Below are 26670 nucleotides of genomic sequence, written 5' to 3'. Positions count from 1 at the left end.
AGCAGGGGGTCCTGGGCACTGAGGGGGGTCCCTGCCCCATAGCAGGGGGTCCTGAGCACTGGGGGGGTCTCTGCCCCATAGCGGGGGGTCCTGGGTCTTGGGGGGGTCTCTGCCCCGTAGCAGGGGGTCCTGGGCACTGGGGGGGGGTCCTGACCCCCCGCCCCCCCCCCAGGGGGGGGCTTTGAGTGGGGGGAGTAGCGGGGTCCCCCCGGCCCCGCCCTGGGTGGGGACCCCCGACGCGGCACCCGCTTCACCGTCTCCCCCGCCCTGGAGCCCCCCCGGGGCCCCCCCGAGCCCGAGCGCCCCACGGCCCGTGAGTGGGGGGGCAGGGCTGGGGGGCAGATTTGGGGGGCTGGGGGGCAAAGGGGCAGGTTTGGGGGGCTGGGGGGTTCCTAGGGGGGAGATTTAGGGGTCTGGGGGGGAAAGGGGCAAATCTGGGGGCTGGGGGGCAAAGGGGCAGGTTTGGGGGGCTGGGGGGCAGATCTGGGGGGTCCTGGGGGGAGATTTAGGGGCCTGGGGGGGGCAAAGGGGCAAATCTGGGGGTCCTGGGGGGCAAATCCGGGGGCTGCGGGGCACAAAGGGGCAGATTTTGGGGGCTGGAGGGTCCTGGGGGGAGATTTAGGGGCTTGGGGGAGGCAAAGGGGCAGATTTGGGGGGCAAAGGGGCAAATCTGGGGGGCTGGGGGGCAAAGGGGCAGATTTGGGGGCTGGGGGGCAAATCTGGGGGCTGGGGGAGGGGCCGGATCTGGGGGTACCTGACCCCCCCCCCCCTTTTCCAGCCCCCATCGAGAACTGAACCCGGGGGGGGGGGGTCGGAGCCCCCCTCCATCGCAGCCATTTTGAGGGCGCTCCCACTGCTGCCCCCCCCCCCCCAAGGCCCCCCCCCCCATGGGGGGGGGGGGGCCCGACCGGATTTGGGGGGGGGGCGCCCCTCCCCCCCAACGCTCCTTTTCTACAGTGACTTTTGGGGGGGGGGGGGGAAATGGGGGGAGGGGCCTCCCCCCCATCACCCGGTGCCAAAATGGGGGGGGACCCCCCCCCACCCCTTCCCCCACACCCAGCAAGGGGGGGCCCTGCCCCCATGTAGCCCCTCCCCCCAGTGCCAAACTTGGGGGTCCCGAGGACGAATCCCCCCCCCCCCGGGGTGGGGGAGGAGCGGATTTGGGGGTGGGGGAGGGTCAAGGGGGGGGGGCATTAAAAAAAAAATCCAGGCCTGGCTTTTACTGGGAAAAGCGTGGCATGTACTGGTTTGTACTGGGGGGGGACTGGTTTGGATTGGGGGCTGGGGACTCCCCCCAACTGGTTTGGAGTGGGAGGGGCTGTGTGTGACTGGTTTATACTGGGAGCTGGGGATCCCCCAACTGGTTTGGACTGGGGAGAGGGGGGTCTGGGTGCCACTGGTTTGTACTGGGAGCTGGGGAACCCCCCAGCTGGTTTGGATTGGTTTGTACTGGGAGCTGGGGATCCCCCAGCTGGTTTGGACTGGGGAGAGGGGGGTCTGGGTGCCCCTGGTGTGTACTGGGAGCTGGGGAACCCCCCAACTGGTTTGGATTGGTTTGTACTGGGAGCTGGGGAACCCCCCAACTGGTTTGGACTGGGAGCTGGGGAACCCCAACTGGTTTGGACTGGGGGCTGCCCCATGCCATGGGGGGGGAGGGGCAGTTGTGCCACCCCTCCCTCCCCCCCCGCCCTGAGCCGCTCTGATCCCCCCTCCCCCCCCCGGACTCCCAGTAAGCCCAGTAAGACCATTAAGCCCCACTGGTCGGGCCCAGGCGGCCGCGGGAGCGAGCGTGCGAGGGGTGGCGGGGCGTCGCACACGCGCGTGCACAGGTACGGGGGCGGGGGGGGCTGGCACACGCGTGTGCGAGGGGAGGGGGAGGCGGGGGGGCCCCGCCCCGCACACGCGTGTGCGAGGGGCGGCCGATGGCGGGGGAGCGGGGGGGGTGGGGCGGCTCGCACACGCGTGTGCGGGCGTCGCTTCCGCGACGCGAGGAGGGGGGGGGTCACGCGTGTGCAAGGGGGGGGGAAGCGTGCGTGTGAGGGGGTGTGGCCTGCGTCGCACCAGCGTGTGCAAGAGGCGGCGGCGGCGACAGGCGTTGCACGCGCGTGTGCGAGGGTGGGAGGGGCCCGTGTGTGCAAGGGGGGAACCACGTGCACCGCACACGCGTGTGCAAGGGGATTTTGCTCCTACCGCATGCGTGTGCACAGGGCCGCTCCCTGCATTGCACACGCGTGTGCAAGGGGCATTGCTCATATCGTGCACGCGTGCACGGGCCCGCTCCCTGCATTGCACACGTGTGCACGGGGCCGCTCCCTGCATTGCACGCGCGCGTGCAAGGGGCTATTGCTCCTATCGTGCAGGCGTGCAAAGGCCCGCTCCCTGCATCGCACGCATGTGCACGGGCCTGCTCCCTGCATTGCACACGCGTGTGCAAGGGGATGGTGCTCCTATCATGCAGGCGTGCAAAGGCCCGCTCCCTGCATTGCACGCGCGCATGCCCAGGGCTATTGCTCATATCGTGCACGCGTGCACGGGGCCGCTCCCTGCATCGCACGCGCGCGTGCAAGGGGCTCTTGCTCCTATCGTTGCACGTGCGCGTGCACGAGCGGGCGGCCGGCGTCGCACGCGCGTGCCCAAGGAGCCTCTCTTGCATTGCAGCCGCCCGCCCGGAGCCTCGCGCGTGCACCAACACCCCCCACCCCCCCCCGGGGCCCTTGCACGCGCGCGTGCCCCCCGCCATGGCGCCCCGCGCCCTCGCCCTCCTCCCCCTCTGGGTGCTGCTGGGGGGGGCGGGGCCCGAGCCCCTCCCCCGCTTCATCTGCACCCCCATCCCCCCCGAGCTGGAGCCGGCCTGCACCGGCGGCCCCTCGCACGAGGCCTCGCACGAGGCCTTGCACGAGGGCTGGCACGAGGGCGGGCCCGAGGGGCTGGCGGCGGCGCGGCGCACCATCCTGCGGCTGCGCGAGGCGCTGGTGCGGCAGCGGGAAGCGGCGCTGGAGCAGCGGGAGGCGGCGCGGGAGCTGGCGGCCAAGCTGGGCCGCTGCCAGGCCTCGCACGAGGAGGCGGCGGCTTCGCACGAGGAGGCGGCGGCGGCCTCGCACGAGGAGGAGGAGGAGGAGGAGGAGGCGGCGTGGAGGGGGCAGGGGGAAGGGGCGCAGCGGGCGCTGCAGGGCCTGCGGCAGAGGCTGCAGCAGCTGCAGGTGAGGGGGGGGGAGGGGCTTGCACGCGCGCGTGCGCCCGGCGTGGTGCTTCTCGGGGTGGGGGCGGCTCCCTGGGGCCCCCCGTCCTCGTGCGCGGCTCCCCGGGTTGCACCGACCTCGCGCATCGCTCGCTGTGATGCACGATCCTCGTGCACGCCTCCTCGTGCTGCACCGACCTCGTGCACGGATCCCCGGGTTGCACCATTCTTGTGCATCGCTCGCTGTGATGCACGATCCTCGTGCACGCCTCCTCGTGCTGCAGCACCCTCGTGCACGGATCCCCGGGTTGCACCATTCTTGTGCATCGCTCGCTGTGATGCACGGTCCGCATGCACGACTCCTCGTGCTGCACCGACCTCGTGCACGGCTCCCCGGGTTGCACCGACCTCGCGCGTGGCTCGCTGTGATGCACGATCCTCGTGCACGCCTCCTCGTGCTGCAGCACCCTCGTGCACGGCTCCCCGGGTTGCACCGACCTTGTGCCTCGCTTGCCGCGATGCACGATCCTCGTGCCCCAGTCCTTGTGTTGCACCGACCGCGTGCGCGACTCCTCGCGCTGCGCCCCCCTGGTGCGCCGCTCCCTCGCTGCTGCACCGTTCCCCGTGCACAACCGTCCTCGTGCACCGCGCCCTCGTGCCACGCCTCCTCGCGCAACCCCCCCCCCGTGCACCATCCGCTTCGTGCACCGCTCCCTCGTGCAACGCCCCCCTTGCACGACCCCCTCGTGCACCGCCATCCTCGTGCGCCGCCCCCTTTGCACAAGCATCCTCGTGCGCCGCCCCCCCGGGTCGCCGGGGGTGGGGGAGGGGCAGGAGGGGCCCCGGGAGCCCCCCCCCCTCCCCCCTCCAGCAAAGGCTTTACCCCCTGATCCGGTTTGGGGACCATCTGGTGGCCTCGGGGGGGGGGGGGAGGGGGGGGGTGGGGCCCGGACGCCTGGGTCCCCCCTCCCCCCGCTGCCCTCATTAACCCGCCGCTGATTAACCCGGGGGGGGGGATTAACGGGGGTAAATATAGCCGGGGGGGGAGGGGCGGGGTCAAAGGGGGGGATGGGGGCACTTGGGGGGCAGGAGGGGGATGGGGCAGGGTGGGGGGGCTGGGGGGAGGATGGGGGGGTTAGGGGGCGGGGTGGGGGGCAGGGAGGGGCTGTGGGTCACTTGGGGGGCAGGGAGGAGATGTGGGGCAGGTTGGGGGGTCTATGGGGCAGGAGGGGGGCAGGAGGGGGCTGGGGGGCGGGTTGGGGGGCAGGTTGGGGGTCTATGGGGTAAGATGGGGGGCTGGGGGGCAGCTGGGGGGCAGTTGGGGGGCAGCTGGGGGTCAGGAAGGGGCTGGGGGGCAGTTTGGGGTCTGGGGGGCAGCTGGGGGGTCTATAGGGTAAGATGGGGGCTGGGGGGAATTTGGGGGGCAATTGGGAGGTTGGGGGGCAGCTGGGGGGCTGGGGGGCAGTTGGGGGGCAGTTGGGGGGTCCATAGGGTAAGATGGGGGCTGGGGGACAGATTGGGGGCAGCTGGGGGGCAGTTGGGGGGTAGTTGGGGGTCTGGGGGGCAGTTGGGGGGTCTATAGGGTAAGATGGGGGCTGGGGGGAACTTGGGGGGCAATTGGGAGGTTGGGGGGCAGCTGGGGGGCAGTTGGGGGGCGGTTGGGGGCAGTTGGGGGGCTGGGGGGCAGCTGGGGGCAGCTGGGGGGCAGTTGGGGGGCAGTTGGGGGGCGGTTGGGGGCAGTTGGGGGGCTGGGGGGCAGCTGGGGGCGGTTGGGGGGCGGTTGGGGGCAGTTGGGGGGCTGGGGGGCAGCTGGGGGGCAGTTGGGGGGCTGGGGGGCAGCTGGGGGGCAGTTGGGGGGCAGTTGGGGGGCAGCTGGTGCCGCCCCCCCCAGAGCCGCAACGTCTCGGGGCTGCGCGAGGCCCTGCAGAAGAAGATCGGGCTGCTGGAGCTGCAGCTCCATCGCCATGGCAACGGCAGCCATCCCCATGGCAACCACCACGGCGACCACCGCGGCCACCACGGCGACCACGGCCACGACCACCACGGCCACCACGGCGACCACCACCTCAAGCACGGCAACCATCACGGCGACCATCACGGCAACCATCACGGCGACCACGGCAACCATCACGGCGACCACCACGGCAACCACCACGGCAACCATGGCAACCACCACGGTCACCACGGCGACCACGAGAAGCACGGCAACCCCCACGAGGGTCTCCATGGCAACCACCACGGTCACCACGGCGACCACGAGAAGCACGGCAACCCCCACGAGGGTCTCCATGGCAACCACCACGGTCACCACGGCGACCACGAGAAGCACGGCAACCACCACGAGGGTCTCCATGGCAACCACCACGGTCACCACGGCGACCACGGCAAGGCCGGTGACCACGGCAACCACCACGAGGATCTCCATGGCAACCACCACGGTCACCACGGCGACCACGGCAAGCTCGGTGACCACGCCAAGCCCCACGGTGTCCTCCATGGCAACCACCACGGTCACCACGGCCACCACGGCGACCACAGCAAGGCCGGCGACCACGGCAACCACCACGATCACCATGGCAACCACAGCAAGGCCAGCGAGCATGGCAACCACCACGGCATCCTCCATAGCAACCACTACGGTAACCATAGCAACCGCCACGGGGACCACAGCAAGCACAGCAACCTCCCCGGCAACCATTTTGAGGATCACCACGGCAACCACCACAGCCATCTCCATGGCAACCACTACGGCAACCACGGCAACCACCACGGGGACCACAGCAAGCAGGGCTATCTCCATGGCAACCGCCCCGAGCATCACTGGGCCCATGGCCGTCGCCATGGCGACGGCGAGGCCCACGAGGAGGAGGAGGACCACGACGACCCCGAGGAGCGCGGGGACCCCCGGGGCGCGCTCAAGGGTGAGGGGCAGCGGAGGGACGGGGACCCCCGGGGGTGAGGGGACGGGGACCCCCGGGGTGGGGGACCCCCAGGGGTGAGGGGATGGGGACCGGGACCCCTGGGGTGGGGACCCCTGGGGACAGAGGGTTGGGGACCCCCAGGGCTGGGCCCCCCCAGGGCTGGGACCCCCAGGGTTGGGGACCCCCCAGGGCCGGGACCCCCCCAGGATTGGGACCCCCCCCAGAACTGGGACCCCCAGGATTGGTACCCCCAGGGCCGAGCCCCCCAGGATTGGGCCCCCCAGGGCCGGGCCCCCCAGGATTGGTACCCCCAGGGCTGGGCCCCCCAGGGCTGGGACCCCCCAGGGCTGGGACCCCCCAGGATTGGGACCCCCCAGGATTGGGACCCCCCAGGGCCGGGTCCCCCCAGGATTGGGACCCCCCAGGATTGGTACCCCCAGGGCTGGGCCCCCCCAGGGTTGGGGACCCCCCAGGGCGGGGACCCCCCAGGATTGGGCCCCCCCAGGCTTGGGACCCCCCAGAGCCAGGCCCCCCCCAGCTCCAACGTCCCCAAGCTCCAATGTCCCCAGAGAACCCAAACCTCGGGGGGCCCCCCCCCCTCCCCCGCTGACCCTTTGGGGGTCCCCCCAGGTGCCGGGGGTCCCCGGGGGGGTTTCCGCGTGGCCTTTCCCCTCCGAACCAACTACATGTTCGCCCGGGCGCGGGGGACGGTGCCGCGGGCGCTGCGGGCGCTCTCCGCCTGCCTCTGGCTGCGCCCCGGGGGGGTCCCCGCCCTGGGCACCCCCTTTTCTTACGCCGCCCCCGGGCAACCCAACGAACTGGTGCTGCTGGCCTGGGGCGGGCGCCCCATGGAGCTGCTGGTGGACGATCAGGTGGGGGGCTGGGGGGGTCGGGGGGGCTGGGGGGTGCTATAGGGGGGCTATAGGGGGGCTCTGGGGGTCGGGGGGGTGATATAGGGGGTCTATAGGGTGGCTATGGGGAGCTGGGGGGTCGGGGGGTGCTATAGGGGGGCTATAGGGGGGCTCTGGGGGGCTGGGGGGGCTCTGGGAGGTGCTATAGGGGGGCTATAGGGGGACTGGGGGGGGTCGGAGGGGTGATATGGGGGGGCTATAGGGGGGCTATGGGGGAGCTATGGGGGGCTCTGGGGGCTGGGGGGTCGGGGGAGTGATATAGGGGGGCTATAGGGGGGCTCTGGGGGTCGGGGGGTGATATAGGAGGTCTATAGGGGGGCTATGGGGAGCTGGGGGGTCGGAGGGGTGATATAGGGGGGCTATAGGGGGCTCTGGGGGGCTGGGGAGGGCTCTGGGGAGGTGCTATAGGGGGGCTATAGGGGCTATGGGGGTCGGGGGGGCTGGGGGAGGTCGGAGGGGTGATATGGGGGGGCTATAGGGGGGCTATGGGGGAGCTATGGGGGGGCTATGGGGGGCTGGGGGGTCGGGGGAGTGATATAGGGGGGCTATAGGGGGACTATGGGGGTCGGGGGGGGCTGGGGGTGGCTCTGGGGGGGCTCTGGGGGCTGGGGGGGTTGGAGGGGTGATATGGGGGGGCTCTGGGGGGCCTCTGAGGGTCGGGGGAGGCTCGGGGGGGCTCTGGGGGGCTGTGGGGGTCGGGGGGTGCTATGGGGGTCGGGAGGGTGATATAGGGGGGCTATGGGGGGGTCTGGGGGCCTATGGGGGCCTATGGGGGCCTATGGGGGGCTCTGGGGGGCTCTGGGGGGTTCGGGGGCTGTGGGGGGCTGTGGGGGGGGGCTGTGGGGGGGGCTGTGGGGCGGGGGCTGGGTGCCCCCCTGACGGCCCCCCCCCAGGCGGCGCCGCTGGCCCTGGCCCCGGCCCCCGGGCGCTGGCAGCACGTCTGCGTCACCTGGGCGGCGGCGGGGGGCACCTGGCGCAGCTTCCAGGACGGGGTCCCCCGGGGCGCGGGCGGGGGGCTGGCGGCCGGGCACCCCCTGCGCCCCCGCGGCGTCCTCATCCTCGGCCAGGAGCAGGTAGGGCCACGCCGGGGGTCGGGGGGTCACGCGGGGACAGCCTGGGGTCACGGGGACACCCTGGCGTCGGTGGGTCACCCTGGGGTCAGGGGGTCACACGGGGTCATCAGACACCCAGAGGTCATGGGGACACCCTGGGGTCATGGGGACACCCTGGCGTTGGGGGGTCACACGGGGTCACAGGGACACCCTGGGGTCACACGGGGACACCCTGGGGTCAGGGGGACACCTGGGGTCAGCGGGTCACATGGGGACACCTGGGGTCACACGGGGACACCCTGGGGTCGGGGGGTCACGCGGGGACACCCTGGGGTCACGGGGGCACCCTGGCGTCGGGGGGTCACACGGGGTCACGGGGACACCCTGGGGTCACATGGGGACACCTGGGGTCACACGGGGACACCCTGGGGTCGGGGGGTCACGCGGGGACACCCTGGGGTCACACGGGGACACCCTGGGGTCACGGGGACACCTGGGGTCGGGGGGTCACGCGGGGACACCCTGCGGTCATGAGTACACCCTGGGGTCAGGGGGGTCACACAGGGTCATGGGGACACCCTGGGGTCGGGGGGTCACATGGGGACATGGGGACACCCTGGGGTCACGGGGACACCTTGGGGTCACGGGGACACCTTGGGGGCATGGGGGACACCCTGGGGTCAGGGGGTCACATGGGGACACCCTGGGGTCATGGGGACACATCCCCATGTCCCCACACCACATGGGTGCCACCTCCCCGTGTCCCCATGTCCCCGTGTCCCCATGTCCCCGTGTCCCCATGTCCGTGTGCCACCTGGGTGCCATGTCCCCTTGTCCCCACATCCCCCCGCCACACGAGTGCCACCTCCCCGTGTCCCCATGTCCCCGTGTCCCCGTGTCCCCCTGCCACATGGGTGCCACCTCCCCATGTCCCCGTGTCCCGTGTCCCCATGTCCGTGTGCCACCTGGGTGCCGTGTCCCCTTGTCCCCACACCACACGAGTGCCACCTCCCCGTGTCCCCGTGTCCCCGTGTCCCCCTGCCACACGAGCGCCACCTCCCCGTGTCCCCGTGTCCCCCTGCTGTGTGGGTGCCACCTCCCCGTGTCCCCATGTCCCCGTGTCCCCTTGTCCCCACACCACACGAATGCCACCTCCACGTGTCCCCCTGCCACACGAGTGCCACCTCCACGTGTCCCCGTGTCCCCCCACCACGCGGGTGCCACCTCCCCGTGTCCCCATGTCCCCATGTCCCCTTGTCCCCACACCACACGAGTGCCACCTCCCCGTGTCCCCGTGTCCCCCCACCACGCGGGTGCCACCTCCCCGTGTCCCCGTGTCCCCGTGTCCTCCTGCCACACGAGTGCCACCTCCCCGTGTCCCCATGGCCCCGTGTCCCCCTGCCACACGAGTGCCACCTCCCCGTGTCCCCGTGTCCCCCCACCACGCGGGTGCCACCTCCCCGTGTCCCCATGTCCCCGTGTCCCCCTGCCACACGAGTGCCACCTCCCCGTGTCCCCGTGTCCCCCCGCCACGCGGGTGCCACCTCCCCGTGTCCCCATGTCCCCGTGTCCCCCTGCCACACGAGTGCCACCTCCCCGTGTCCCCGTGTCCCCGTGTCCCCCTGCCACACGAGTGCCACCTCCCCGTGTCCCCGTGTCCCCGTGTCCCCTTGTCCCCACGCCACACGAGTGCCACCTCCCCGTGTCCCCATGTCCCCGTGTCCCCCTGCCACACGAGTGCCACCTCCCCGTGTCCCCGTGTCCCCGTGTCCTCCTGCCACACGAGTGCCACCTCCCTGTGTCCCCGTGTCCCCCCACCACGCGGGTGCCACCTCCCCGTGTCCCCATGTCCCCGTGTCCCCCTGCCACACGAGTGCCACCTCCCCGTGTCCCCGTGTCCTCCTGCCACACGAGTGCCACCTCCCCGTGTCCCCGTGTCCCCCCGCCACGCGGGTGCCACCTCCCCGTGTCCCCATGTCCCCGTGTCCCCCTGCCACACGAGTGCCACCTCCCCGTGTCCCCGTGTCCCTGTGTCCCCCTGCCACACGAGTGCCACCTCCCCGTGTCCCCGTGTCCCCGTGTCCCCCTGCCACACGAGTGCCACCTCCCCGTGTCCCCATGGCCCCGTGTCCCCCTGCCACACGAGTGCCACCTCCCCGTGTCCCCGTGTCCCCCCACCACGCGGGTGCCACCTCCCTGTGTCCCCATGTCCCCGTGTCCCCCTGCCACACGAGTGCCACCTCCCCGTGTCCCCGTGTCCCCCCGCCACGCGGGTGCCACCTCCCCGTGTCCCCGTGTCCCCACACCACACGAGTGCCACCTCCCCGTGTCCCCGTGTCCCCCCGCCACGCGGGTGCCACCTCCCCGTGTCCCCGTGTCCCCACACCACACGAGTGCCACCTCCCCGTGTCCCCGTGTCCCCCCGCCACGCGGGTGCCACCTCCCCGTGTCCCCGGGTGTCCCCAGGACGCGCTGGGCGGCCGCTTCGACGCCACGCAGGCCTTCGTGGGGGAAATCTCCGCCTTCCACCTCTGGAGCCGGGTGCTGGACGCCGCCGAGGTGGCGGCGGTGGCCGGCTGCAGCGCCCGGGTGGCCGGTGACCTGCTGGCCTGGGCCGAGGGTGGCCTCGAGCTGCACGGCGGTGTCACCACCCTGCCCTTTGACCCCTGTCCCTGAGACACACCCCTCCCCCCCCCCCCCAGGCCACCCTCGCACCCCCCGGACGCCTGGGGCCGCTCTTGGGGGTCCACCTTGCCCTTGACCCCGTCCCTGACCCCACACCCCCCCCAGGCCCCCCGGACTCCTGGGGTCCCCCCGGATGGAGCCCCCAAACTCTGCCCCCCCCCCCAGGCAGCCCTTGACCCCCCCCAAACACCTGGGGCCCCTCTTGGGGGTCCACCTTGCCCTTGACCCCGTCCCTGAGCCCCCCCAGACTCCTGGGTGCCCCCGGGGGGGGGGGGGGAGCGGCCCCATCGGCCCCCCCCCCAAAATGCTCTTCCCCCCCCCCCCCCCAAAAAAGGTGAAATAAACCCTTCCCAGGAGCCGCCCCCTCTCTGCGCCCCCAGCCCCCCCGGCCCCCAAATCCCCCCGGGGGGACCCAGCCCCCCAAAAAGAGGCCGGACCCCCCCCACCCCGTGCTCACCGGCTTTAATGGGGCAGAGCCATAAATAAAGGGGGGGGGGAGGCCCCCCCAGAGCCAAACTGGGAGGGACTGGGGTGAACTGGGAAGGGGGAGAGGCTGGGGGGCGGGGCTGCAGAGGGGGTTTGTCCGCACAGGCGTGCGCAGGCCTCGCACACGGCTCACACACGCCTCGCACGCGCGGGTGCGCGCCTCGCACGCGCCTCGCGCACACGGGTGCACGCCTCGCACGCGCCTCGCGCACGCGTGTGCGCGCCTCCCGCTCCTCTAGCGTGCTTCACGCGTGGCTCTTGCCTCGCACACGCCTCGCACGCGCGTGTGCGCACGCCGCGCCCGGCTCGCACACGCTTCACGCCTCGCACGCGCCAGCCTCCTGCTTCTGCCCAGCAGAAGCCCCGCTCACACGCGTGTGCCCCGTGGGGGGGGTCCGTGTCCATGCACACGCGTGTGGGGCGGCTCCGTGTCCATGCACACGCGTGTGGGGCCGTGTTGTCGTGTTCCCCCCCCCGCGATGGAGGTTGGGGGGGGGGGGGGCCAGGGGGGTCCCCACATTATTGCAGGGGTCCCTCAGGGTTTGGGGGGGGCCTTGGGGTCCTGGGGGTCCCCCAAGAGCCAGGGGGTCCCCTCAAAATCAGGGGTCCCCTCAAGGTTTGGGGGGGGGGGGGGGGGGGGGGTCCTCGAGGTCCCTTGGGGTCCAGGGGAGTCCCCTGAGGGGCTGGGGGGGCCCTGAGGGGTCTCCTCGTGGTCCTGGAGGGGTGCTGGGTCATTTTGGGGGGGCCCTCGTGGTCCCGGGGCGGGGGGGTTCAAGGGTCCTGGGGGGGGGTTCTGTGTGGTCCCAGGGGGGCCCTCATGATCCTGGGGGGTCCCGGGGGTCCCTCGTAGTCCTTGGGGGTCCCTCGTGGGCTGGGGGGGTCCCTCGAGGTCCTGGGGGGTCCCTTGCAGCAGGAGGGGTCCCTCGTGGTCCTGGGGGGTCCCTCGTGGTCCTGGGGGGGGTCTGTTGCAGCAGGGGGGCCCTCATAGTCCTTGGGGGGTCCCTCGTGGTCCTGGGGGGGGTCCCAGAGAAGTCCCATGTGATCCAAAGTGGGTCCCTCGTGGTCCAGGGGGGTCCCGGGGGTCCCTCATGGTCGGGGGGGGGGGTTGCGGGGGTCCCTTGCGGTCCTGGGGGGTCCCTCGCGGTCCTGGGGGGTCCCGGCCCCCCCTCAGGGCTGCTCTTGCTTCTTCTTCACCGAAATGCGCTTCTTGCGGGCGGCCAGCATCTCGTAGAAGGGGTCGACGCTCACCGCTGCCCTGCGGGGGGGGGGGACCACAGCGGGTTTTGGGGTGCCCCTGGGTGTTTTGGGGTACCCCCACCCCCTGGGAACCCCCCCCCCCCGGGTTCCCCCAAACGCCTGGATCCCGCCCCCCCCCCCCCAAGTGCTCCACAGCATCTTGGTGCATCCCCACCCCATAGGGAGCCCTGGGGGGGGGGGGGGGTTGAGGACCCCTGGGAGGATTTGGGGGTCCCTGGGGGGAACTGAGGGTCCCCAGGAGGGTTTGGGGGTCCCCAGGGGGTGGATTTGGAATGGCCAGGCCCCCCCAAACGCCTGGGTCCCCCCAAATGCTCTATAGCATCTTGCTGGACCCCACAGGAAGCCCTGAGGGGGTTTGAAGACCCCCAGGAGGATTTGGGGGTCCCTGGGGGGGGGGAGGATCCCCAGGAGAATTTGGGGGTCCCCAGGAGGGTTTGGGGGTCCCCAGGGGGTGGATTTGGAATGGCCAGGCCCCCCCAAACACCTGGGTCCCCCCAAATGCTCTATAGCACCTTGCTGGACCCCACCAGAAGCCCTGGAGGGGGGTTGAGGACCCCCAGGAGGATTTGGGGGTCCCCGGGGGGGTTGAGGGTCCCCAGGAGGATTTGGGGGTCCCCAGGGGAAATTGAGGGTCCCCAGGAGGATTTGGGGGTCCCCAGGGGGTGGATTTGGAATGGCCAGGCCCCCCCCAAACACCTGGGTCCCCCCAAATGCTCTATAGCACCTTGCTGGACCCCACCAGAAGCCCTGGAGGGGGTTTGAGGACCCCCAGGAGGATTTGGGGGTCCCCGGGGGGGCTGAGGATCCCCAGGAGAATTTGGGGGTCCCCAGGGGAAATTGAGGGTCCCCAGGAGAATTTGGGGGTCCCCAGGGGGTGGATTTGGAATGGCCAGGCCCCCCCCAAACACCTGGGTCCCCCCAAACGCTCCATAGCACCTTGCTGGACCCCACCAGAAGCCCTGGAGGGGGGTTTGAGGACCCCCAGGAGGATTTGGGGGTCCCCGGGGGGGTTGAGGGTCCCCAGGAGGATTTGGGGGTCCCCAGGGGAAATTGAGGGTCCCCAGGAGGATTTGGGGGTCCCCAGGGGGTGGATTTGGAATGGCCAGGCCCCCCCAAACACCTGGGTCCCCCCAAATGCTCTATAGCACCTTGCTGGACCCCACCAGAAGCCCTGGAGGGGGGTTTGAGGACCCCCAGGAGGATTTGGGGGTCCCCGGGGGGGTTGAGGGTCCCCAGGAGGATTTGGGGGTCCCCAGGGGAAATTGAGGGTCCCCAGGGGGTGGATTTGGAATGGCCAGGCCCCCCCAAACACCTGGGTCCCCCCAAACGCTCCATAGCACCTTGCTGGACCCCACCAGAAGCCCTGGAGGGGGGTTTGAGGACCCCCAGGAGGATTTGGGGGTCCCCGGGGGGGGGTTTTGGGGTGCTCACTGGATGGATTTGATCCACTCGTCCTTCTGGTCGCGGGTGGGGGCGGAGATGCGGTAGACGACGTGGTTTCCCTCCACCACCCGCCCGTCCGCCTCCGTCTTGCAGGCCTTGATCAGCTGCCCCTTGTTGTTGGGGATGTAGAGCTCGAAGCAGTGCTGGGGGGGGGCGGCAGGTCAGGTCTGGGGGGGCTCGGGGGGTTTTGGGGGGGCTCAGGGGGTTTTGGGGGGCTGGGGGACACAGGGGGGGATTGGGAGAGGGGGGACAGGGGAGGATGGGGGCATTGGGGAGCCCAGAGGCAATGGGACCCCCTTGTTGGGGGGAGGCGGAGGGGAGATGGGGGGCACGGGTGGTCCCCCAAAATCTGGGGGGTCCTGGGCATGGGGGACACGTTGGGGGGACACAGGGGACACATAAGGGGGGGACAGAGGGAATGGGGGGCTTGGGGGGACAGGGGGCATGGGGGGACCCCCTTGTTGGGGGGAGGCAGAGGGGAGATGGGGGGCACGGGTGGCCCCCAAAATTTGGGGGGGGTCCTGGGGATGGGGGACATAAATGGGGGGACACAGGGGACACATAAGGGGGGACAGAGGGAATGGGGGGACCCCCTTGTTGGGGGGAGGCGGAGGGGGAGGTGGGGGGCACGGGTGGCCCCCCAAAATGTGGGGGGGGTCCTGCTGGTACAGAGGGAGACATGGGGGGGACACAAAGAGATGGGGGACACAGGGGGAGCCCCCAAGGCCAGGGGACATGGGGGGGGGGGATACGGAAGGGGGGCACGCAGGGGGATGTGGGGTAGGGGGGACATGGGGGGGCCACGGAGGGAGGTGGGGGGCCACGGGGGGCTACGAGGGGAGGTGGGGGGCCACGGGGGGCTCACCGGCTTGCGGGGGTCCTCCACCTCGCGGATGCTGAGGTTCTCCAGGGGGATGATGCCCCGCGGCTCCTTGTCCTGGGGGGGGGCAAAGGGGTCAGGGGGGCCCTGAGGGGGGGTCAAGGGGTCCCCGGGGGGTTCGGGGGGGGGGGGGGGCTCTGGGGTTTAAGGGGGGACCCAGAGGCTCAGAGGGGTCCCTGGGGGGTCCAAGGGGTCCTGGGAGGAGCAGAGGCTCGGGGGTGGGGCCCAAAGGTGCAGGGGGGGTCCCTGGGGGGGTCCAGGGGGGCGCAGAGGCTCAGGGGGTCCCTGGTAGGGGTCCAAGGGGTTTGGGGGGCCCCAGGGGCTCAGGGGGTCCCTTGGGGGGTTCAAGGGGTCCTGGGGGGCGCAGAGGCTCGGGGGGGGGGGTCTCTGGGGGGTCCAGGGGGAGCCAAAGGTGCACGGGAGGTCCCTGGGGGATCCAAGGGAGCCCCAGGGGCTCAGGGGGATCCCTGGGGGGGTCCAGGGGGCTTGGGGGGCCCAGCGGCTCAGCGGGGGTCCCTGGGGGGCCCAAAGACTCAGGGGGGTCCCTGGGGGGGGCCAGGGGGCTTGGGGGGGGCTCAGAGGGGTCCTCGGGGGGTCCCTGAGGTGTCCCCCAGGGGCTTGGGGGGGTCTGGGGGTGTCCAGGGGGATCCCGAGGGGGTCCCAGGGTGGTCGGGGGGGGGGGGCCCAGGGGGACCCCAGCAATGTTGGGGGGAGGGGTTTGGGGGGGGCCCCAGAGAGAACCAGGGGGTCAGAGGGGGTTGGGGGGTACACAAGAACCCAGGCAATGGGGGGGATTCAGGGGGGCTGGGGTGAGGTGGGGGGGTCAGAACAGCCCAGGGGGGTTTGGGGGGGTCTGGGGGGGGGGGGGGAGGTTTTTTTTGGGGGGGGGGTGGGGGTGGGGTCCTCACCGTAGTGTACTCGAAGTAGTAGAGGCAGTTGTCGGTGAGGATGAACCAGCGCCGCTTCCATGTCTTCACCCGCCCGCCTGGGGGGGACAGGGGGGCTCAGGGGGGGCTGGGGGGGTCCGGGAGGGGGAGGGGGTTGGGGGGGGGGTGGGGTGGTCCCTGAGGAGCCACGTGGATTTTGGGGGGCTCCAAGGGGAATTGGGGAGCGGGGGAAGCAGACTGGGGGGGGGGGGGAGAAATGGCTTGGGGGAGGGCAGATAGATTTGGGGGGGGGCAAGCCCCAGAGCATCCTGGGAGGCCCCCAAAGCATGCTGGGACTGGGGGGGCGCAGTATTTTTGGGGGGGGGGGGGGTGGGTCCCTGGGTGCTGCCACCCCCTCCCCCACCCCAGTACGTACCTCCTGGGGGGGCCGGGCCGGGCGTCGGCAGCGAGGGGAGGGGGGTTGGGGGGGCCGGGGAGGGGGGGGACCAGGCGGGGGAGGGACAGACAGGGACAGACAGACGGAGGAAGAGAGAGAGGAAACGTCAAATCACGGCCGCACGGGAACCGCCCCCCACCCCTGAACCCCTGGGAGAACTGGGGGGCACTGGGAGGGACTGGGAGGGTACAAGAAAAGCCCAGTAGGACACTGGGGGAAACTGGGGGGGCACTGGGAAGGTCCAGAGCGGCACTGGGAGGGACTGAGCAGGACTGGGAGGCACTGGGAAGGTCTAGAGGGGCACTGGGAAGGATGGGGAAGGAGCTGGGAAGGTACAAGAAAAGCCCAGTGGGATACTGGGGGGGCACCAGGAGGCACCTGGGGGGTACTGGGAGGGACTGAGCAGGACTGGGAGGCACTGGGAAGATCCAGAGGGGCACTGGGAGGGACTGAGAGGGAACTGGGAGGGTATGAGAAAAGCCCAGTGGGACACTGGGGGAAACTGGGGAGTACTGGGAGGGCACCAGAAGTCACCTGGGTGGCACTGGGAGGGACTGAGCAGGACTGGGCGGCACTGGAAAGCTCCAGAGGGGCACTGGGAAGGCACTGGAGGGCATGTCAGGGCATACTACGAGGAACTAAGCAGGACTGGGAGACACTGGGAAGGTCCAGGGGAGCACTGGAAGGGACTGGGGGCTCCCAGGGGAATACTGGGAGGGACTGAACAGGACTGGGAGGTACTGGGGGGCACTGGGAGGGACTGATCCTTACCCAGTTTGGGGGGACCCAGGGCAGCCGCAGAGGGGGACAGAGACAGAGAACAGCAGAGAGGACCCAGGGGGTGGGGCGTGGCCAGAGGGAGGGGTGGGGCCAGGGGGCGTGGCCAGGGAGGGGGCGTGGCTCACCCAGCTTGAGCAGCCAGCCCTCGCGGTCGGGGTTGAAGAAGGTGTGGGTCAGGTCGTTGCCGTCGTCCTCGGGGATCTTGAAGGGCTCGCTGCGGATGCTCTCATACAGGTTCTGGGGCGGGGAGAGGGGCGGGGTCAGGCACAGGCCACGCCCACCTCAGCCACACCTCCCCCCAAACCACCCACCCCGCCCATGAGGGAGCATCCCCCCCCCCCAAAGCCCAGGGCAGCCCCTGGCCCCGCCCACAGAGCCACAAGCCCCTCCCACATCAACTGGCCCCACCCACACAGCCACAAGCCCCTCCCACATCAACTGGCCCCACCCACACAGCCACAAGCCCCTCCCACATCAACTGACCCCACCCACACAGCCACAAGCCCCACCCACATCAACTGACCCCACCCACACAGCCACAAGCCCCACCCACAGAGCCACAAGCCCCTCCCACATCAACTGGCCCCACCCACAGAGACACAACCCCCTCCCACATCAACTGACCCCACCCACACAGCCACAAGCCCCTCCCACATCAACTGACCCCACCCACACAGCCACAAGCCCCACGCACAGAGCCACAAGCCCCACCCACAGAGCCACAAGCCCCACCCACAGAGCCACAAGCCCCACCCACAGAGCCCTCATGGCCAGCCCCCACAGGCCACACCTCCAGCAGCCCTCAGCCATCACTGATGCCTTCAACCCCAAGCCCCGCCCACTGGCCCCACCCCCTCAGCCCTCACCACAGGACCCCAAGGCCACGCCCACCCCAAGGCCACACCCCCAGCTCTCTACCATCACCACCGCCACCTCCATGCCTTCACCCCCCAAAGCCCCCCCAACCTCCAAGCCCTGCCTCCAGGCCACGCCCCCCGGCCACACCCCTCCAGGCCCCGCCCCCCCCGGCCCCGCCCTACCCGCAGCAGCTCCTCGGGCAGGTCGCCGCCGTCGTTGATGCCGCGGTTCATGGCGACGAAGCGCTCGGCCGAGGGCTTGTCCCGCACGTTGGGGTTGTGCAGGCTGGTGTTGAGCATGATGACGGCGAAGGAGAGGACGTAGCAGGTATCTGGGGGGGGCGGGGGGGGGTCACGGGGGGACCCCCAGAGCCGGGGGGGGGGCACAGGGGGACCCCGAGAGATGGGGGGCACGGGGGGGACACCCCAGCATCCAGGTGACTTGGGGGGCACGGGGGGAAAAGGGGATGGGGGGACCCAGGGGATTGGGGGACTGTGACAGTCGGGGGGCACAGGGGGACCCCCACAGGTGGGGGGGCCATGGGGGGACCCCAAGAGATGGGGGCACGGGGGGGACCCCAGAGCCGGGGGGGGGGCACAGGGGGACCCCGAGAGATGGGGGGCACGGGGGGGACACCCCAGCATCCAGGTGACTTGGGGGGCACGGGGGGAAAAGGGGATGGGGGGACCCAGGGGACTGGGGGACTGTGACAGTCGGGGGGCACAGGGGGACCCCCCACAGGTGGGGGGCCATGGGGGGACCCCAAGAGATGGGGGGGCACGGGGGGGACCCCAGAGCCGGGGGGGGGGCACAGGGGGACCCCGAGAGATGGGGGGCACGGGGGGGGACCCCAGCATCCAGGTGACTTGGGGGGCACAGGGACCCAGGGGATTGGGGGACTGTGACAGTCGGGGGGCACAGGGGGACCCCCACAGGTGGGGGGCCATGGGGGGACCCCAAGAGAGGGGGGCACGGGGGGGACCCCAGCATCCAGGTGACTTGGGGGGCACAGGGGGACCCCATTATCCAAGGGGGGGAACAAGGGGATGAGGGGGACCCTGACAGCCAGGGGGGCACAGGGAGACCCCCAGAGCTGGGGGGGCCACAGGGGGGACCCCAAAAGACGGGGGGCATGGGGGGACCCTGACAGCCAGGGGGGCACTGGGGGACCCCCCACAGCCAAGGGGGGTCACGGGGGACACCAAGAGTCATGGGGGCACCTGGGGACCCCAGCATCCAGTGATTTTGGGGGCACGGGGGGACCCCAGTATCCAAGGGGGGGACCCCAGTATCCAAGGGGGGAACAAGGGGATGGGGGGTGGACCCTAACAGCCAGGGGGGCACGGGGGGACCCCCAGAGCTGGGGGGGGTCACAGGGGACCCCAAAAGACAGGGGGGACCCCAGCATCCAGGTGATTTTGGGGGCATGGGGGGACCCCAGTATCCAAGGGTGGGGAACAAGGGGATGGGGGGGGGGACCCTGACAGCCAGGGGGGCACAGGGGGACCCCAAGGGACAGGGGGGACCCCAAGGGACCGGTGACTTTGGGGGGGGGGGGGGTGCGCAGGGGACCCCCCAACATCCAGATCAACCCAGGGGAGACCCCAGCATCCGAGTGGCTACGGGGAGATGGGGGGGGGGGGTACAGGGGACCCAGGCATCCAGCCCACTCAGAGCCACCGGGGCGTGGCAGGGCGTGGCAGGGCGTGGCGGGGGGGTGGAGCCCGGGGGGTGGAGCCCAGCGGGACCCCCCCGCAGCCCCCTACCCGTGCACTGGAAGACGCCGGGGTTGCAGAGACAGTAGCGCTGGGCGAAGGCCTCCATCATCCGATCGATTTTCTGCGCCTCCCCCGGCAGCCGGAAGCTCCACAGGAACTGCCTGGGGGTGGGGGGCACCCCAAATCCTCCACCGCACCCCAAACCACCTCCCCCCCCCCCCAAACCTCCGCGGGGGGTCCCAGCACCCTCAGGGACCTCCCAAAGCCTCCACGGGACCCCAAATCCTTCCCAAGATCCCCCAAATCCTCCAACAGCTCCCTCAGATCCTCCTTGGGACCCCCAAAATCCTCCCCAGGACCCCCAAAATCCTCCAGCGGATCCCTCAAATCTTCCCCAGGACCCCCAAAATCCTCCCCAGGACCCCCAAAATCCTCCAGCAGCTCCCTCGGATCCTCCTTGGGACCCCCAAAATCCTCCAGCGGATCCCTCAGATCCTCCTTGGGACCCCCAAAATCCTCCAGCGGATCCCTCAAATCTTCCCCAGGACCCCCAAAATCCTCCCCAGGACCCCCAAAATCCTCCAGCAGCTCCCTCGGATCCTCCTTGGGACCCCCAAAATCCTCCCCACGACCCCCAAAATCCTCCAGCAGCTCCCTCAGATCCTCCTTGGGACCCCCAAAATCCTCCCCAGGACCCCCAAAATCCTCCAGCGGATCCCTCAAATCTTCCCCAGGACCCCCAAAATCCTCCCCAGGACCCCCAAAATCCTCCAGCAGCTCCCTCGGATCCTCCTTGGGACCCCCAAAATCCTCCCCACGACCCCCAAAATCCTCCAGCAGCTCCCTCAGATCCTCCTTGGGACCCCCAAAATCCTCCCCAAGACCCCCAAAATCCTCCAGTGGATCCCTCAAATCTTCCCCAGGACCCCCAAAATCTTCCCCAGGACCCCCAAAACCCCTCAGCAGATCCCTCAAATCTTCCCCAGACCCCCAAAATCTTCCCCAGGACCCCCAAAACCCTCCCTGGGACCCCCAAAACCCTTCAGCAGATCCCTCAAATTGACCTGGGACCCTCAAAATCCTCCCTGGGACCCCCAAAATCCTTCAGATCTCCCAAATCCTCCCCAGGACCCCCCCAAATCCCCCATCATCCTCCATCTGACACCCCCCCCCCCCAAATCTTCGAGGTATCCCCCAGACCCCCAAGCCCCCCCAAAGTCCCCAGGTCCCCTCAGAACAGCCCCCAAACCACCCCAGCCCCAAAACAGCCCCCCAGGGCCTCAAAATGCCCCCCAACCCCCCCAAAATTCCCTCCCAGGGCCCCAGGGTGGCTCCTCAAGGCTCCCCCAGTCCCCCCAACCTCCCAAACAGACCCCCAGGGCCTCAAAATACCCCCCAATCCCCCCCAATCCCCCCAAATTCTCTTCCAGGACCCCAGGTTGGCCCCCAAAGACCACCCAAGCCCCCCCAATGGCTCCCCCACCTCCAAACACCCCCCCCCCAGGGCTTCAAAATGGCCCCTAACCCCCCAAAAGGCCCCCAGATTCCCTCCCAGGGCCCCAAGCTGGCTCCCAAAAGCCCCCCAGGACCCCCAAAGCCCCCCAGGACCCCCATATGCCCCCCCAAGGACCCTCACCTCAATGCCTGCACCAGGTTGAGGTCCGTGAACTCGTGGAGGTCCACGAAGGCGTGCAGCACCCCAATATTGAACTCCTCCCTGGTGGTGGGGGGTGGAGCCGAGCTGTCAATCACCACCAGACCCCACCCACCCCCACCCCACCCATTCAAGCCCCACCCACCACACTGTCAATCACCCAGACCCTCCCTAGGCTTAACCTAAGGGGTTGATCCTATTGGGGGGGGGGGGAGCCCACTTTGGGGAAGCTCCACCCCTTCCAGGAAGCCCTGCCCCTTCCAGGAAGCCCTGCCCCACCCCAGGAAGCCCCTCCCCTCCCCAGGAAGCCCCTCCCCTCCCCAGGAAGCCCCACCTCTCGCCCAGGTAGTCGCCGATGGCCGTCTTGTTGAGCCCCTCGCCCTTGTAGAGGAAGCGGGCGATGTCCTCGGCCGTGTGCCGCAGCAGCTCGTTTTCCACCAGGAACTGGATCCCCTGCCCCCCAAAAATTAAAAAAAAAAAAAAATCAGGGATCCACGCAGCCGGGAACCACCCCCACCCCCAAATTAGGGGGAGGGACCCCAGCATTTGGGATCCCCTCACCTTTTTGGGGTCCATGTTGAATTTCTTCCGGCCCATCCCCATCTTTCGGTTCCTCTGGAGGGTTTTGCTGAAGCAGGGAAATGAAGCCAGGGTCAGGGAAGGCACCCCAAATTTTGGGGGGGGGGTATTTTCAGGGGGGGGATCAGGAAGGATTTGAGGGATCTGCTGGAGGATTTGGGGGTGCCATGGGGTATTTTGGAGCCTCAAGGGAGGCATTTTGGGGTGCCAGGGGGTATTTTGGAGCATCAGGGGGTATTTGGGGGTGCCAGGGGGTATTTGGGGGCCTCACGGGGGTATTTGGGGGTGCCAGGGGAGTACTCGGGGGTGCTGGGGGGTATTTTGGAGCCTTAGGGTGGTATTTGGGGGTGCCAGGGGGTATTTGGGGGTCCTCGGGGGTATTCTGGAGCCTCAGGGGGATATTTTGGGGTGCTGGGGGTATTTTGGAGCCTCAGGGGGGTACTTGGGGGTGCTGGGGGGTATTTTGGAGCCTCGGGGGGGTACTTGGGGGTGCTGGGGGGATTTTGGGGTGCCAGGGGGTATTCTGGAACCTCAGGGGGTATTTGGGGTGGCCATGGGGGTATTTTGGAGCCTCAGGGGGGATTTAGAGGTGCCAGGGGGTATTTAGGGGTCCTGGGGGAGGTATTTGGGGTTGCCAGGGGGGTATTTTGGAGCCTTAGGGGGTATTTGGGGGTCCTGGGGGGTATTTTGGAGCCTTGGGGGGGGATTTAGGGGTGCCAGGGGGCATTCTGGAGGCACGGGGGGAGATTTGGGGGTGCCAGGGGCTATTTGGGGGTCCTGGGGGGGCATTTTGGAGCCTCGGGGGGGGGATTTGGGGGTGCCAGGTGGGTATTTTGGAGCCTCAGGGGGGATTTAGAGGTGCCAGGGGGTATTTGGGGGTCCTGGGGAGTATTTGGGGTCCGGGGGAAGGTATTTGGGGTTGCCAGGGGGGTATTTTGGAGCCTCGGGGGGGGATTTAGGGGTGCCAGGGGGTATCTTGGAGCCTCAGGGGGGATTTGGGGGTGCCAGGGGGTATTTGGGGGTCCTGGGGGGCATTTTGGAGTCTCAGGGGGGCATTTAGAGGTGCCAGGGGGTATTTGGGGGTCCTGGGGAGTATTTGGGGGTGCCAGGGGGTATTCTGGAGCCTCGGGGGGGATTTGGGGTTGCCATGGGGGCATTTTGGAGCCTCGGGGGGGAATTTCGGGGTGCCAGGGGGCATTCTGGAGCCTCGGGGGGTGCCGGGGGGTATTTTGGAGCCTCAGGGGGTACTTGGGGGTGCTGGGGGGGTATTTGGGGGTGCCGGGGGGGGGTATTTGGGGGGGTACCTGCCCTCGTTGGCCTCCAGCCCCTCGACCTCGCTCATGGCCTCGCTCAGCTCCTCCCGCAGCCGCTGGATCTCCCCCAGCAGCTCCTGCTTGCGCCGCCGGATGCTCTCCAGCTCCAGCCGCTCCTCCGCCGTCAGGTCGGGGGGCACTGGGAAAGGGGGGGAGGCGGGGTCAGGGGGGTCACGGCCACGCCCCCTTGCCCTGAGACCCCGCCCCCTTCACCTAGGCCCCACCCCTTGCCCCAAAACACAGCACACCCCCCCCTCCCGCCAGCAGCCCAGGGCTCTGACCCCACCCCCTCGGCCCTAAGCCCACCCCCTCGGCCTTAACCACGCCCATTTTTAAATGTAAGCCACGCCCCAAAACCAAACACCACCCAATGAGGCCCCGCCCCTTGCCTCTAGCCCCGCCCCTTCCCCTGAAACCCCGCCCACACGCAGCTCCACACACAGGGGGCGGGCTGCCGAGGAGGCGTGGTCTGCCCCAAAGAGGCGTGGTTTAGCCACAAGCAGGCGTGGCTTTAGGACTCATAGCCACACCCCCCAGGCATTGAATGGTTTCACCAACTGTGTGTGTGTCCCCCCCCTCCCCGGGGGGAGGAGTGGTGAGGCCTTGTCACGTGACCACCACCCCCCGGGAAGGCTGCGGGCCCGTCACGTGACCACCTCCCGCCCATCCCTCTCGGAATTGGCCCCGCACGGCCACCGTAGCGCGCGCCCCCCCGGGGGGGGGGGGGGCAAACGGCCCCTCTGCCCCCCCGCCACCGGGCCTACCATAGACTCCGTCCTCCATGGCGGCCGGGGCGGCCGTTCGCGCCGGGCCGGGGCTGCTCCCTCCGCTCCTCTCGTCTCCTCCGCCCTCCGCCGCGGCGGCGCCCGCCCCGCCCGGGCCCAGCCCGCCCCGCGCCGCCGCTTCAACCAATAAAGGGCCGCGTAGGTGAGGGACGGGCCAAAAGGCCAATCGCAACGGACGCTAGGACGTAGCCCGCCGCGGCGTGGTGATCGGCAGCACGCGATAGCCAATGAGAGACCGGACAGCCCCGAATCGGCTGATAGGCAGGTATGCTGACCAATGAGCGGTCACAGCCTCTTCTTTAAGGCGGGGCAGAGCCAATAAGGAGCGAGGGGCGTCTAGCCGCGCCCCTCCCGGTGACTGGCAGGCCTAACAGCCAATGGGAGCGCGGGATGACCTGTAGGGCGGGGCTTGCCCCGTTGCTAGGCGCCTGGCTGGTTGCTAAGGGCCTCCTGAATATTAACACACCTCGTTAATATTAATGAGATGCCATTAGCCTGTGGGGGTGACACCACCACCACCCCCCCCCCCCAATCACTGATGAGGTCCCCGTGGATTCCCTCAGGGTTGCCATGGCGACTCACCCCCCCCCAAACCGTACCCCCAAAATCCCCCGTGTCCCCCCCGTGTCCCCCCACGTGTCCCCGTGTCCCCCCGCCCCCAAGAAGATGGGGGTCCCCATGTCCCCACATCCCCCCATGTCCCCATGTCCCCCCGTGTCCCCTGCGTCCCCCGGTCCCCAAGAAGATGGGGGTCCCCCTGTCCCTGTGTCCCCCCACATCTGCCATGTCCTCCCCCCGTCCCCCCATGTCCCCCTGTGTCCCCCACGTGTCCCCCCGTGTCCCTCCCATGTCCCCCAGGTCCCCCCAGGTCCCCCTGTGTGTCCCCCATGTCCCCCCGCATCCCTGTGTCCCCCCAGTGTCCCCCCCATGTCCCCCCGTGTCCCCCCAGGTCCCCCCGTGTCCCCCCAGGTCCCCCAGATCCCCTCATGTCCCCCCCATGTCCCCCCATGTCCCCCAGGTCCCCTTGTGTCTCCCCGTGTCCCCCCATGTCCCCTCGTGTCCCCCCCGTGTGTCCCCGTGTCCCCCCCGCGCCCCCCGTGTCCCCGTGTCCCCCCCATGTCCCCCAGGTCCCCCCGTGTGTCCCCCATGTCCCCCCGCATCCCTGTGTCCCCCCATGTCCCCCCCATGTCCCCATGTCCCCCCCGTGTCCCCCCATGTCCCCCCCATGTCCCCCCATGTCCCCCAGGTCCCCTTGTGTCTCCCCGTGTCCCCCCGTGTCCCCGTGTCCCCCCCGTGTGTCCCCGTGTCCCTGTGTCCCCCCGCGCCCCCCGTGTCCCCATGTCCCCCCATGTCCCCCAGGTCCCCTTGTGTCTCCCCGTGTCTCCCCGTGTCCCCGTGTCCCCCCCGCGCCCCCCCGTGTCCCCGTGTCCCCCCCGCGCCACCTCCAGAGACTCCATTTTATTTTAAAGAGCGAAATTTCCGTAAAAATCCATGCAAGGGGGGGGCGGCGCCCGGCGCTGTACAGGGGGCGGGGCCTGTGGGAAGGGGCGGGGCCTGAAGGGGCGGGGCTGTACACGGGGCGGGGCTATACAGGGGGCGGGGCCTGGGGCACCCGGCGCTGCACATGGGGGGGGGGGGCTCCCAATGATCCCGGCCCCCCCCCCCCCCCCCCAATTAACTGACATTCGTTAATGGGGCCGGGCGGGGGGCACTGGGAGTGACTGGGAGCGATGGCGGGGGGAACTGGGACCAATCCAGGGAGACTGGGAGTGACTGGGGGGCACTGGGAGTGACTGGGGGGGGAACTGGGAGAGACTGGGGGGCACTGGGAGTGACTGGAGGGGGGACTGGGAGCAACTGGGCGGTTACTGGGAGCAACTGGGCTGAGACTGCACGGGAGAGCCCAGCTCTGCAGCCAGCCCAGGGCACTGGGGGATACTGGGAGCACTGGGTGAACTGGGAGCTATTGGCACGGCACTGCCTGGTGACTGGGCTGTACTGGTCCAATACTGTTGAGCTAACTGGGCTGTACTGGTCTAATACTGCCCAGGGAACTGGGCTGTACTGGTCCAATGCTGTTGAGCTAACTGGGCTGTACTGGTCTAATACTGCCCAGGGAACTGGGCCATACTGGTCCAACACTACCCAGGGAACTGGGCCATACTGGTCTGACACTGCCCAGGGAAACTGGGCTGTACTGGTCCGATACTGTTGAACAAACTGAGCTGTACTGGTCTGACACTACCCAGGGAACTGTGCCATACTGGTCCAACACTACCCAGGGAACTGGGCTGTACTGGTCCAATGCTGTTGAGCAAACTGGGCTGTACTGGTCTACTATTGCCCAGGGAACTGGGCCATACTGGTCTGACAGTACCCACAGGACTGGGCGTTACTGGTCCCATATCGGCCAGGGAACTGGTCCATATCGCCCCCAGCCCCCCCTAAGGCACAGGGACCCCCCAGGGCTGGGGGGGGGCGGGGGGGGGGCCCTGGGGACCCCCCCAAAAGGGGGGGGGGGGGGGGGGAAATGTGATGGTGGATTTGGGCCCCCCCCCCCCCAAAGAGACGGTGGCTTCGGGGGGGCCCCCCCAAGGGACAGCGGTTTTGGGGGACCCCCAAGAAATGGCGGCCTTGGGGGCCCCCCCTCAAAGAGACGGTGGGTTTGGGAGACCCCCCCCCAATAAATGGCGGTTTTGGGGGGGCCCCCCCCCAAAGAGACGATGGTTGGGGGGGCCGGGAGGGGGGTCGGGGGGTGCCCAGGGGATCCGGGGGGGTTTGGGGGGTCCCGGGGGGGTCTGGGGGTGCCCAGGGGGCCCCAGGGGGTTTGGGGGGTCCCGGGGGTTC

At 69.7% G+C, this 26670-nt stretch overlaps 2 protein-coding genes across 2 annotated transcripts; one reads left to right on the top strand and one right to left on the bottom strand.

Moving 5' to 3' along the window:
* Window positions 1-2738: 2738 nt before the first annotated feature.
* LOC148053721 (uncharacterized) lies at window positions 2739-10742 on the top strand. Its single transcript, XM_087772953.1, has 6 exons — window positions 2739-3097; window positions 3643-3769; window positions 5070-6099; window positions 6730-6971; window positions 7904-8083; window positions 10529-10742. The coding sequence occupies exons 1-6, from the start codon at window positions 2739-2741 to the stop codon at window positions 10736-10738; spliced, it is 2148 nt and encodes a 715-aa protein (XP_087629079.1). The 3' UTR covers window positions 10739-10742.
* A 1368-nt stretch (window positions 10743-12110) lies between these two features.
* Window positions 12111-23953, bottom strand: CYTH2 (cytohesin 2). Its single transcript, XM_087773186.1, has 12 exons — window positions 23803-23953; window positions 23030-23177; window positions 21708-21774; window positions 21481-21599; window positions 21129-21209; window positions 19541-19653; window positions 17957-18105; window positions 17042-17153; window positions 15722-15798; window positions 14799-14870; window positions 13922-14076; window positions 12111-12488 (listed from the first exon to the last, which is right to left on the bottom strand). The coding sequence occupies exons 1-12, from the start codon at window positions 23819-23821 to the stop codon at window positions 12401-12403; spliced, it is 1200 nt and encodes a 399-aa protein (XP_087629312.1). The 5' UTR covers window positions 23822-23953; the 3' UTR covers window positions 12111-12400.
* Window positions 23954-26670: the final 2717 nt, after the last annotated feature.

Source organism: Nipponia nippon, unplaced genomic scaffold, assembly GCF_047370975.1.
Source record: "Nipponia nippon isolate SJK-2023a ecotype South Korea unplaced genomic scaffold, ASM4737097v1 scaffold_38, whole genome shotgun sequence".
Taxonomy (NCBI): Eukaryota; Metazoa; Chordata; class Aves; order Pelecaniformes; family Threskiornithidae; genus Nipponia; species Nipponia nippon.
This window is presented reverse-complemented; position numbering and strand designations above follow the sequence as displayed.

Bases quoted from the DNA above. Each gene is read 5' to 3' on its own strand.
- LOC148053721 (XM_087772953.1), top strand. From the start codon at position 2,739: ATGGCGCCCCGCGCCCTCGCCCTCCTCCCCCTCTGGGTGCTGCTGGGG. The intron at 3,098-3,642 runs GCACGAGGAGGA...CTCGTGCTGCAG, and splicing joins GAGGAGGCGGCGGCGGCCTC to CACCCTCGTGCACGGCTCCC. The intron at 6,972-7,903 runs GTGGGGGGCTGG...GCCCCCCCCCAG, and splicing joins AGCTGCTGGTGGACGATCAG to GCGGCGCCGCTGGCCCTGGC.
- CYTH2 (XM_087773186.1), bottom strand. The intron at 21,775-23,029 runs GTACCCCCCCAA...TCCCTGCTTCAG, and splicing joins CTGGAGGCCAACGAGGGCAG to CAAAACCCTCCAGAGGAACC. The intron at 17,154-17,956 runs GTAGGGCGGGGC...TCCCCGCCCCAG, and splicing joins TGCCCGAGGAGCTGCTGCGG to AACCTGTATGAGAGCATCCG.